At 47.8% G+C, this 13,256-nt stretch overlaps 1 protein-coding gene across 2 annotated transcripts in view; it reads right to left on the bottom strand.

Moving 5' to 3' along the window:
* The window catches only part of ARHGAP6 (Rho GTPase activating protein 6), a 408,409-nt gene that overhangs the window by 378,444 nt on the left and 16,709 nt on the right, over nucleotides 1–13,256 (bottom strand). Inside the window, exon 1 of one of the 2 annotated variants that reach the window (XM_054695855.1) lies at nucleotides 1,222–2,178. The exons of the other annotated variant lie outside the window; for it this stretch is intronic. Coding sequence (XP_054551830.1) covers nucleotides 1,222–1,800 — 579 coding nt within the window. The 5' untranslated portion in view covers nucleotides 1,801–2,178. Of the gene's footprint in view, nucleotides 1–1,221; nucleotides 2,179–13,256 lie in introns of those variants that run through there. 2 annotated transcript variants of the gene reach the window in all.

Below are 13,256 nucleotides of genomic sequence, written 5' to 3'. Positions count from 1 at the left end.
TGATTTTTTCCTTCTAGACTATCGTCCTCAAGAAAATGGGCAGAACAGTCAGCACTTGTTTCTGTCATCTGTCCTCTCCACCAACAGCAGCGATTACTTTGACACAGTACAATTTTACAAACAGGGGGTGCTAATACTTCTGATTAAAAATTGATATTTCTCAGGCAGCCTACCAAAAGCTGAGATCTCATAGTTATGTCATCTTAACAGAACTAGGTATGATCTTGGATGTTATTTTCAAACTGTTTTTCTTGGTGGTGTTTCCTTTATTTAGTCTAAATCTCCAGCAATTACATGGTATTTCATTTCATTTCTGTAATTCAAGCTGTACTTTAAGGTATTTAATTACAACTGATGGCATCTCCCTTCCCCATGGAAACAGATCTAAAGCAAACTGAGAGTTTGTGGACTGAAACTTAGGAGTTCTTCATTTTTAAAAGGACTGTTTAGTCTCTGAAAACATGGCACTTCCCAAGTAGCCATTAACCCGAGTTCCCCCATGTTGCCCATTCATCTTAACCAAGGAGCAAACCAAACAGCCCCCGTGAGCTCCCTATTGATGACCGAGTCCCCGGTCACGTATATTGCACTACTGTTGTCCTTAGTGGAATCTGGGCACATTTCCATGATCTTTCACACCGTTAAGTAGAGATTTCTTTTCTTTTAGATTAAACTAGTACTCAATATCACAGATTTCTAGACCTTTAGGAAAAAGCAGTGAGCAAAACTAGAGAATTCTAGCAGTTATTCTCCCCCTGCCACCCAAGCACACACACACCCTCAGCACCACCTCCAGAATAATATCCCTGAATTCTCTCATACAACCACCACATAGCAGACGTTTCAAAACATATTCCACCCAAGCCTGGCAAACAGCTTCGAAAGAGATCACTTGAGTTCTGAAGAATATCAACGCCGGGTTTAAAATAAGACCACCCTTTGAGATTGTCTGCAGCACAAAGATAAAACCATCTCTCCCTTCTTCCAGCCCCCACCCCTCTGCTCCAAAACGGAGCTAAGAATCCCACGAGACACGGCCGCTGGCCACGGGGCACGTCCCATTTCCAGGCACCCTTTAACCAGCCACGGAAGTACAGCCACGCCATGGAAACGCCGCGATGGGTCCCTAGCTCTGTAAGTACGATGAGTTAAAGACAGCTCCCCGGAACCGCCAGGGAGGACCCGCCTAGGGCCGGGAGGACGCGCGGCACTGGTCCCTACCTCGGACTTCCACACGACGTAGGGGTGGCCGCGGCTGTTAGGTGGGGCCTGGAACTTTCTCTGCTGGAGCCACCTCCTGGGAGATGCGAAGATGCCGTTGGGGCCTCCCCCAGAGGAGCAGAGGACAGCACTGCGGCCACTGCCCGGCCCCGCCAGTACAGAAGGCAGGTCCCAGGCAAGGCTCTTCTTGAGGCCGCCGCGACCCAGGGGGACCTCGTAGTCAAAGTGGAAGCTGCCAGACGGCGACTTCTCCTGCGGGGTGCTGGGGGTGGAGAAGGACGAGCAGAGAGGTCTAGGGGGCGGCAGTCGAGCGGCCCGGGGGGGTTGGCCTCGGGGAGATAAAGCCGAGCGGGGGCCGAGACCGTCGGCCGGGGCCAGCGAGGGGCAGAGGCGGCCGCCCGTGGCTCCCCGCGAGCCGCCCTCCGCGCCCGCCTCGCCCCCGCAGCCGCCGATCAGAGCCGGGTCCAGGCTGCGGGTCTGGCGCAGCTTCCTCTTGGAGAAGCCCTTGGTCGAGGCGGCGCTGCCCGAGGCGGGCGAGGAACAGGAGAAGACGCTGTGGAGCAGGCTCTGCGCGGACATCTCGGCGGGGCTGTGCCCAAGGGCCACCCTCTTCCCGGTCCCGGAGCGCGAGCGGTTTGGGGCTCGGAAAGGCAGGGGGCTCGGACGAGCTTGCCAGGTGGGCGGCCCGAAGCCTCGCGAGGGGCAGTGGAAGGCAGTGCCCAGTTCACGCGCCACCAGCGCGCTCTAAGCGCGCCGGCGGGGACAGAAGCCGGAGAGCCATCACCAGCCTTCTAGGAAAAGGGGTCGGGGGAAGGGGACTCCTGCGCCTGCCAAAACCTTACCCCAGGGCCCAAGTGGCGAAGGGGATGGAAGAGGAGGCAGGTCGGGCGCCGCTCGCTTCTCAGCTCCAGCCCGCCAGCGCCACTCCCCCTTCCCAGCCCAGGCAAGAGAAGCGGCGCTCCCGCTCGCCGGCTCTGGACAGCCTAGAAGTCTCCGGCGAGCTCCTCCTCGCGCCCCGAGGACGGTCCCGCGGGCTGGGGATAGGCCCAGGCGTGCGCCCAGGGCGCGTCGTCGGCTCTCCGGCTCTCCGCGCGGCGAGGGTGACTTCCTCCGGCGCTGAAGCTGGGCGCCCCGGCTGCGCTCCCGGTGCCCCTGCGCCGCGCCGGGACCCCTGAAGCTGCGCGTCTGGCCTCCGCTAGGCTGCTGCGCCCACTCCTCCGATTGGCTGCGCGCGAGGGTGTCTCCAAGCCCCGGGCTCCCGCGGGAGCCTGGAAGCGCCAGTCTTACTCTGAAGTGGAGACACCAAGAGCGCTGTGCCCAGGGCCTTCCAGGGGCTGAGCGGCTGCGCCGGGAGAGAAGCCCCGGCTGCGCCCGGGGAGCTAAAGGGCGAGCCGCTGGGGCGGGTGCCAAGCCCAGCGAGAGGCTCTGGAGATTCGCAACCCAGCGGAGGGCCCAGGGCAGGCGCGGAGAGGTCCCCGCACGCTCACGCTACGGGCAGCGGGAAGGAGGTGGCCGGGACGGGTAGGGCCGGAGGGAAGCCGGGGCTGGAGCTGGGGCGGAGCCAGGAGCAGGAAAAGGCAGAACGTGGAGTTTTTTCCAGGCGCCAAACCTGGGAGGCGCGCAGAGACAGAGCGCAGCTCGCCACGGATGCCGGGTCTCCTGGGGAGAAAGCCGGGGCACCCAAGTGCGGACCTTCTCCGCCCTCACCCCTCCCCCAGATCGAGGGGCGCCAGCTCCGCTCACGTTTCGGGAAAGGAAGGGGAGTGTCAGATTGCACCCCACCCACTGGTGTCAGATGGGCAGCCCAGGAGGGTTGCTCTGAGGTTGGAGTTAAATCTCCTGCCTTACCCACCCCCCGCCCCGCTGTTTTTGTTTCAAAAGACGAAGGTCAGTGATTCAGCTCAAAGGCAGAGGCTGCCGACGGCTGGGCTGGCGTGGGGACCTACTAAGAAATGGGAGAGGGGGTGGGCTCGCCCTGTAGGGGTCGTGTGTAAAAGTACTCGAGGCGGAGGGTGAGCGAGGCCGGGCAGGGGGCAGGCGCCGGGCCAGCGTCAGTCAGCCGGGAGGCATCGGAGATGGGCGTTCACCCAGCGAGCCGACCCGGGTTCCGCTCCGGGACGCCTCCGGGCGCCGCGCCGCGCGGCCACACGCCTGGGAAGCTGGAAGACGCTGGCGATGTCAATAGCCCCGGCGGGGAGACGAGTCCTGGAGCAGCGTCTCCCGCCACTGCCCCACCCCTGGAATCTGGAGCGCGCCAGCCTCGTCCGGCGCCTCGAGGGCTCTCTGACAAGCCCTCAAATTTCGCTACGCATCTTACGCTCTCTCCTCCCGCAGCAGAGAGGAAGCTGGAAATGCTTCGTGCTTCATGTAACAGTGTCTGCGCGCCCTCCTGCACCCCCTCAGGGCGAGGAGAATTTGATACAAATGCAAACTCTCCTTTACCGTTCTCAAAAACTTGCAGTGAATTTGTAAATGCGTCCCACACCGGCTTCAGAAATACAGGTGTTTGGCACAACAAGTCGCCTTTTGTTCGTTGCGTGTGGGAGTGCGCGCCAGAACTGCCCGACTTTGAAAAACTTTCCTTTTTCTGGGAGCATATGAATTAATTGACTTTGACTTTCTAAAAACTATGCTCTCTGTTTCTAGATATTCCTCTATCTAGGAGGAGGTAAGTCATGAAATCTAATTAAGAGAATTCCTTGCTTCCACAAAAGCCTTCACCCCAGGGCCCCTAATGTACACATTTCTGTAAATGCAGGGAACACTCAGCACCCAGAGAGTTCCTTCCTGTAACCCATCTGCTGCCTGAAAACAGAAGGAGATACGCACTTCCCATCAGCCTCGTGGCTATGGGGCTCTTATAACCCTGATACTTAAGTATTTTCCATGGCGGACTAGTAGGTGCGCTGTGGAGAGACCAGGCATTTGCAATCGCTTACCTCCTTGCCTGACTCCACAGGCCAAATTTCATTTGGGAGATGGCTCTGTTTGCTTTCTTCCTTCTTCAAACAAGTCAGATTAGAAGTCTAAGAGGGTGGATCTTGTCTGCCTTTCCTTTGTTAACAATACCTGGTAACTTGTCACTAGTAAGGAAAACATGTAATGTGTCTACCACTTGGCTACCAGGGCATGGAACTGGTTATGCCTCACTGGATTTTGGCATTTGGAGTAGATGGTTAACAAAGTCACACTTCACCGGACCACTTAGAGCTCAAGGTGGTAGAGTAAATGTATTTTACAGTCCATACAAGTCCTATTTCTCTAAGCCCATAGGATGACCGTGGAGGCCAGCCATGATGGTGCAGGGCTAATAAGAATGCTGAGTCACACATTCCTCAGCCTGGATGCTGGAGAGCCAGTAAGCAGAGGGACTCTTCTAGGGGCACACCAGGGCTAGATCAGACACGGCCAGTTAATTCATCATCTTGTTTAAAACAGTCTTGAAAAAAAAACAATAAAAAAAACACAACAAAACAAAAGTAAAGAGGCCACTATAAATCAGAGACATTGTGCAGGGTGGGGGAGGGAAAGAGACCAAAGCAAGGGCAGGAAGAGCACAAGGGACTCTAGTGATGGTGCACGGGTGACTTGGGGGTGGGAATTCTATGGGGACTACACCTGAGAGGAGAAAGCAAACATTGTAAAAAAAAAGATGAAGAAAGAAAGAAAAGAAAAATGATGTAACACATACATAATAAAATAGTTCTAATGTCATATTTAATGGCAAAAATGTTTTTTAAATAAAACAGGTCTGGACCCTACATTAGCCTGGAGGTTGCCTCTGTTGGAAACAATGGATAAACTGTTTTCAATATTCATAAAATTAACTTCGGGCTCCTTTTTTAAAAACCCAATGTAAGTATGAATGCTTTTAAAACACAATTTAAAAATGCAATGACTCGGGCCTCCCCGGTGGCGCAGCGGTTGAGCGCTGGGTTGCGAAGCTGTCGGTAACCTCTGCGGCACCGGTTCGATCCCCGGCTTCTCCCCGGCCACCTGAGGAGGGTCCCACATGGCGCGCAGACCTCTCCTGCCGCCCGCTGCTCCCCTCAGCAGTGTACTTCGGTCCTTCTGCCTGCTCTGCTCCCCGCTCTGGCTCTGGTGAATTCTCTCACCCTCCCGCGCTTCTGACTGTACCCAGTGCTTGTATAAACAAATAAATAAAACATGCCTCTATTAAAAAAAAAAGTCTTTAAATAAAATGCAATGACTCTTCTGGAAAGACTTTGTAAGAAAATTATTTGGATTTTTTCAGTGATCTTTTTAAAACAATTTTGATTTCTAACCTGACTGCTTTGGGTTGATTTTGCACTCATCGTGGCTTATGCCTGGTTATGGCATCCTAGTCTCCTGTGCGTTATATAATCTCTTTGCCTCTGTGGACCCAACTCACTTCAGCCTTCCTGACTGCCATTTTATGCCAAACTTGATTAAGGAAGATTTCAGTTTCACTTACAGTTTCAAAAACAGTTGGTTTAGTTACATCAAACCCCAGAATCTTTCTTATAATTCATCAGCCTGCTTCAGAAGCAATATAACTAGTAGCCTAGAGATAAATGGTTTTGAAAATACATATTTTAAAAATCAGGTTTCTAAGGCATCAATCCCCTACTAGGGAATGGGCTACTGAAGAGTAGTGTCCATATCTGCTTTCTGGATTCCCTCCCCTTCTCAGAGCCTAAGCTAATTGAAGCCTCAGGATGCCTTTCATTAAAGGACAGAACGTTCTGTTCATATTCATTCCCTGTTATAATTATCCTAGAAATTCAGGGTAAAAAAATTAATATCTATTCTATCTGGTCATGGCACAAGCATATTCTAATGAAAGTTCTAGAGTTCTTGATCTGACATCAAGGTATCTTCTTATCAAGGATCCTAGAAAACTCATCAGTTTTCTTTCTATCCCCTTGAGACACTTGTACAAACACATACCTCTTACTATCAAAGGATATATTCTGTTTAACCTAAATTTCCCTTTTCTCAACTTTATCCCTTGAAACTTTTCATATCTCTAGCCAAAATTCCTCTTTCCCCTTGGTGTTTAGACCCTCAAGCTATTTGTAGATTTTTATCATGCCCCTTGGGTCTGACTTTGTGGTTTGGCTACACTATAAAGTTCATATTTTTCTTTAAAACCATCATTGTAGATGATCTCCTCTGGATTCCCTCCAGTTGCTTATTTCTTTTCAGTCCTGAGATTCAATATTCCGGAATCGGGCATCTTATTTGCCCGTGTTTGTTATATAATCCCATTGCTTATGTAGTCCCAAATCACGCTGAACCTCCTGATTGACTGCCATAGAATATTTCAGACTTCTATCTGATTGGCCCTCAACTCGTACGGTGATTTCCGTTTCATGCTGCCATGTCTCTCAAACTGATTGCGATCCCTCTGCTATCATTTCTACATTCTTGGTGGTATCTGGGCTAAACAGTTCACAGCATCTCAGTCTCCCATAGAAGCAGCCAAGGGTTCTGCCCCCAAGCTCCTGAAACATGAAAAAGGGGACTTGATTCCAATCTGTGTGATGTGGAATATATAGGAAGTGTGTGGGGAACTTTTACAGATTTAAGAATGTAATTACATTAAACAGCCAGGCTGCCCCATGCGTAAATGACTTCCTGATTGATTGTAAGGGAGGAATTTTTTGCAGCTGAACTAAGACTGTTTCTTTCAATTCCTGTTCTAGCATCTTCCTGACTGAATATAACTATTGAGGCACTTAAAGTAGACTTGATGGATGTCAGCAGAGATAGATGTGGAGTCACAGCTTAATTCCAAATGGGTAAGATTAGCAAAAACTTACTTTCTTAAATACCAACCTGGCACTGAGGAGGAGTGATCGTGATCATTTTGCAAAGAAGGAAGTATTGTCATGGTTGCTCTCTGGAAGGTAAATACAATGCTTTGCAAGACATCGGGGCATATGAGAGCTTCATTCCAAACCAGTACTACAAGATGAGAAGACGGCAAGTAGAGTTTGCAGCCTATAATCGATGAATTATGCCTTCAGTCATTACAGAAAGGAGGCAGGGAGGGCTAAATGGAGAGCAGAGGCTTTTACTTCTTGTAGTGATCTGAACACTGTCCACCCAAAATACATGTCCAAATTCTAACTAGGGGCCTTTTGAATGTAATCACATGAAGACTGGGTCAGATGGGATTAGAGCAGGCCCTACCCATATCCAGAGACTGGTGTCTTCACAAGGGAAAGGAGAGAGCAGTGTGGACACACACACACTCACACACAGAAGACGACCAGGAGAACATGGAAGACCACCAATGCGGTCTTTCAAGGCAGGGCACGCTCTGGGAATCAATTGGGGATTCTCTGCATTTGGAGCAGAATATAGGAAATGTTGTCTTCTGTTACATTCAAATACCCACAGGACAGCTTTGGGGCTCAGTATTTAGAATCAATTATACATGATCCAGAATGGGAGCCATGAGCCCTCTCTTTAAAACTGGCCCCCAGTTGAAGTTTGCATATCCATCCAGTTGATATCCAGAATGGTGACAATTTCTTCTGACATTATATTCAGAAACCTAAATGACTATTCTTACTCATTGTTCTCATATTCCCTCTTCCATGAGTCTAATTTTGCCATCTCCCACCAATCACAACCTTAAAAAAAATCAAAACCAGTGGAAAAAAACTCCTGTTTCTGTTGCATCTACACCGAACACAAAAAAGCCACTTGTAACCCCGTCCATTCTCTTCTCCTATGCAAATACTAGCAACATGTTCTACCTTTTCCAGTGTCTCGTGGTTACCTTCTCTTCCACTTAAAAAAGCAGTCATTCTGCACAGTGTTCTACTTTTTCACTTTTTCACTTAGATGTTTATTTCTCAAATGTATCTCTAAATGTCAAGCCTTCTATTGTCATGGTACCCATTAATGAGGCAGGTGAAAAGCAAGGTTTATAAAAATCTTAAACCAAGTTGTAGTGAGGACGCACTTAGCAGAGTCATAAGGGTGAAGCCTGAAACAAGCAACTGTATATCTGCAGCATATGGAAGAAGAGTCTAACATCAGATTCCAAATGCATGACCAGGTTCATTCACTTTTGCTTTGGTCTTTGAAACTTGATCTTGAGACTTTGAATAATAATATGAGCTAACAGACAACCAAATTCAGTTTCGGTTTATAAATGCCTTTGCACTTACACTTGGTGCCAGGGGCACTCCTCGGTCACCTTGACTTTCTTCTGTCTGGGTGGGCAAAGGTACACTTGGAGTCTCAAAGTCACTTGACTTTATCTGAGCTTAGTATATGTTTCAGCTGTACTTAGTACTTAAAGCAGTCTTTAAAATCTTCTCACAGTATTGGTTTTTAGAACATTTGAGATTAAAGAATTATGTAATGATGTAAATAATTTAAAATATTTTAATTACTCTAAAAATTCAATAATCTAAACATTTTCAATATTTCCATTTTTTAAAGATTTAATTTATTTATGCATACAAGAGCTGGGTTATACGCCAGAGGTGCAGGGAGGTAAGAGGACTCACCAGAGACAGAGTGGGGAGTAGAACAGGTAGATGTACTGAAATACACTGCTGAGGGGAGTAGCGGGGAGACCGGAGAGGTCTGCTGCACCGGGGATGGAACTAGTGCTGCAGCGGCTGCAGATAGCTTGATAGTGCTGAGACTTAACTCCTTGCACCACCAGGGAGGCCCGAATATTTCCAATTTTTAAAAGTAATTCAGTAATGTTTGTTTTTTCCTCTGAAATTTTCATTCCCCCCTGCCCCCCTGCCAAAATGTCCACTTCTCTGTGTGGAATGGAATGGGGTGTAGGGGGATGGAAGGGAGAGGGAAAAGGAAAAGCTATGAGTGTGCCTGGGGCATATGTGTGTGTGTGTGTGTGTGTATTTCTCATCTACTTGATTGAGGAGTAATCTATATGCAATAAACTGTAGCACTGAGTTTTGACAGCTGTGTATACCTATGAAACCACCACCACAAAGAACACACAATCATTCCCATCACCTCCTGGGTATGCTTGCAGTAATGTTCCAAGAACAATGGCAAGTAGAGTTTGCACCCCATAATCGATGAATTATGCCTTCAGTCATTACAGAAAGGAGGCAGGGAGGGCTAAATGGAGAGCAGAGGCTTTTACTTCTTGTAGTGAACTGAACAGTGTCCATCCAAAATACATGTCCAAATTCTAACTAGGGGCCTTTTGAATGTAATCACATGAAGACTGGGTCAGATGGGATTAGAGCAGGCCCTACCCATATCCAGGGACTGGTGTCTTCACAAGGGAAAGGAGAGAGCAGTGTGGACACACACAGAAGACGACCAGGAGAACATGGAAGCTGAGATTGAAGCGATGCACTTACAAGCCAAGGAACAGGCAGCCAGGATGGCTGGTGACTACCAGTAGCAGGGAGAGAGCCATGGGACAGATTCTGCCTCAGAGCCTCCAGAAGGAACCAATCCTCTGACCCCTTGATTTCAAATTTCTGGCCTACTTGACTGTGAGTGGATATATTTCTGTTGTTTTAAACCACCAATTTGTAGTAATTTGTTACACTTCTTAAATATACCAGGCCACAGCTTGATTCTGGCTGGTAACAATTTAGCAAAACTCAGAGCCAAAGGATTCATTGAGCAAAAAGCAAGCCTAAAGAATTTTAAAATAAGGCAAGATAATAGCAAATGAATGTTTGTCAGTGTTTCATTATCAAAAAAGAAGAACCACAACCCCTGGCCCCCTGCCTAGGTACTAAGCGCAGTGACATCACTGTGGCAGCAACAGCAGCTGAGCTACAGCAGGTCGCACACAGCTTCTAGCCTCTCCCAAGAGGGAGTTCACTTTTCTGTTTAGGGAACTTCTGCCCTTCCATGCATCTGTTTCGAGAAGGTCTTTGGGGCTTGGTTTAGTAACTGATCAGCAACAGACAGAAGAATAGCACTGGCTCAAGCCAGGGGGAGACACTCAAATCAGAACTGGATGCTTCTGTTTACTCTTTTTGGTGTTTAACTCAATTCGCGTTAAAAGGGTAGAGCGCACACCTGAGAGGCCAAAGCGCTGACATGTCAGAACAGGGCAGAAAAGAAATGCCTTTAAAGGGATGGATGGGAGACAATGGCATCCCTAGGCATGGAGAACCAAACAAAGCCCGCTAAGATTTTCTCCAGAGAAAACCTCTGGGGATCCAAAGCGCACCACTGCATGCCCTTCACCTGCCTCCTGAGCAATTTACTGGGAATTCCTCGAGTATTTTTCACAGTGCACTGCTTTGTGGCATCACACAGATTAGAGACATAGCAACAAACTCCGCCCCCCACCCTTCAAAGATAGAGGAATGAAAATAAGACACGAGATTGTAGTAAGCAAGTTGTGGATCAGGGAGCTGAACTTAAGGGGTTTCCCTTAACTCCTTTTTAAAGAATTATTTTTTATTCTTTTAATTTATGCATACAAGGACGGGTGTAGACCAGAGGTGCAGTGGGTGAGAGGATTCGCCAGAGACAGAGTCAGTGTGAGGGGCAGAACAGGCAGATCTACTACAATACACTGCCTAGGGGAGCAGCGGGCGAGACAGCAGAGGTCTGCTGTGCCACGTGGGTTAGCTAAAGCCCAGTTACTGGCAATAGCTTGATAGTGCTGAGACTTTAACCCCTGTTCCATGAGGGAGGCCCATTTTTCCCCTTTTCAAATAGAAATGGGGGTCTCCCTGGTGGCGCAAGGGGTTGAGCGCAGCACTGTGAAGCTGTCCGCAGCCTCTGCAGCACGAGTTCGATCCCCGACCAGGGAGATACCCACATGGCACTGCAGACCGCTCCTGACTCGCCCACTGCTACCCTTAGCAGTGCACTTCGGTCTATCTGCCTGTCTCTGGTGAATCCTCATACCTCTGGCCTGTACCCCAGTTCTTGTAATTATAAATAAATCTTTTTAAAAAATAAAATAGAAATGGCTTCATAAAGCAGTGTCATGGAGTTGGCAAATGCAAACTTTTGGGAGCCATCAAAGGTTTCTGGAGCAGTGGGGAAAAGGCAGGGATGAGAATCACACATCTTTTAGTACTGGTCAGCTACTAACTAGCCCAGTCAACTAACATTGTGCCAAATAAATCACTATCCCTATTCACCTCCAGATCTCCGCTCAAATGTCACTCTTCTGAAAGGTCCCCCCTCAGTTCTCCTCCCAGCTCAGTTCAATTAGGTGTCCTGTTATACAGTCGCCTGTTCTCAGAACTTCCATTCATCACAGCACTTACCAAAATGGTAACTATATGGTATTCGTTCGTGCAGTTATGTATGCTTAGGCTTCAACACCCCTGAGATCATAAGTTTCATGAAACAAGCGTCCTTACTGATTGGTTTGCCCTTGTGTTCCTAGTGCTGCACCAGTTCAGGTCACATAATAGGGGCCCAATCAATACTCAAACATTAACCTCTCAGTCCAAATTCTTATGGAATTTGCCTCTTCAGGTCCCTGCTGGCTCTTGCCTTCTATGTCTCAGAAACTTTGGAATTATGATCAGGCAGAGGTAGGAGAATCTGTTGATTTGACTTGTGGGAAGACTAAGCAACACAATACAGGCCTCTTCTTACCAAATGCCTGGCCTCTGAGTGGGGCATCTCCTTGTCTGATCAGGAGGTGTGCGGAGGTATTTGTGTATGTGATCGGGAGTAGGGGGTGGGGTGGGAAGGCCCACCAACTCAGAGCCTCAGCTTTCCCTCTGATACATGGAGTTAGTAGCTATAAGAGGTAAAGCACTGAGTATATTTTCGGACATAGTACAAGTACATAACAACTGTTACCTATTTTCAATGAAATGTAGTAGCATGAATTATAGAACTAAGCCATGTAGTATGGTTTGTCTAGGTTGACACCATCATAAAATTAAATACCTAATAACGATCAAAGTTATAGTAGTAATAATAGCCAAGCCTTATTATGCACCAAGTACTTTGCCAAATGCTTTATATGGCTTATTTTATTTTATTTAGCCCTCACAACTTGATGAGGTAGTTATTATCTTTACTGACCAAATGAGGAAACTGAGTTACTAAGAGGTTAAAACTTGCCTAAGTGAACTGGTTAATGGTTGAGCCAAGTTAGCTGGTCAATGACGAAGCGAGTAAGCTAATCCTAATACATTATACTAAATCCATTTTGGAAATATGTTTTCTGTGGAAAATGTATGACAAATAGAAATGTCATGCTAATCTCCCCATTCAGACAGCTCTAGACAATGGTTGGGAGGTATATGGATGCAGAGATCAGGTGTGCAGAAGGGAGGAAGGAGGGCATAATAGTTCCCAAGTAGCTCTTCTGTGCCAAGAACTTTGCATGCACTATTTCTACATAATATTGCTGTGACATGAATATTCTTATTCCCATTTTATAAAGCAGTGATTCACACCCACATACGTTCAATGTCAGAACCCATCGACTTCCCACTACACTTCAGAAATACCCAATCTGACTAACAAAGCAAAAAGATCATGCTCATCCTAAAACATGAGCAGGAGTGGCTTACCCCTAACTTGGACTTCCCTTTGCACTTTGTGAGTGAAGCTGGGAATTAGCATTAACTGTGCATCTTATGTGCATTTCCACTTGTTCAAAGAGTTCTATCCTACTTTGCTCCAGGGGAAATCTTTACATGTGTTTTTACTATCTAGTATTTTTAAACAAGTTCTTGTGGGCCCTTTGTATACCACTATTCCTCATAAGCCCTGATGCCCCAAACTGGACACAGTACTCTCAAAAGCGACCTATTCAAGTTGTGTTTAGTTTGACTCATGTTTGTTAAATGAGAAGTTGAGTAGAAAGTTTTTATTCATCTTTCATAGTTTGCCCAGCATTCTAACATGATGGGCAAGATGTCAAATTCTTGTTACCTATAAAGTAAAGGGCGGCCTGACAAATCTTGACAAATTTGGTTCTAGGGTTATGAGAAGCTATCGCTACTGAACTCCCTCTCTCGTACAGAACTGCTCCTTTTGCCCGAATGCGTGCTCATCAATGGAAGTCAGTGGTGAACTTGAGCCAGATGACCCTTTAA

The sequence above is a fragment of the Talpa occidentalis genome, unplaced genomic scaffold, assembly GCF_014898055.3.
Source record: "Talpa occidentalis isolate TD23 unplaced genomic scaffold, MPIMG_talOcc4v2.1 talOcc4.15, whole genome shotgun sequence".
In the NCBI taxonomy this organism is placed as follows: Eukaryota; Metazoa; Chordata; class Mammalia; order Eulipotyphla; family Talpidae; genus Talpa; species Talpa occidentalis.
Note: the sequence above shows the minus strand (reverse complement) of the source record. Positions and strands in the feature narration are given on the sequence as shown.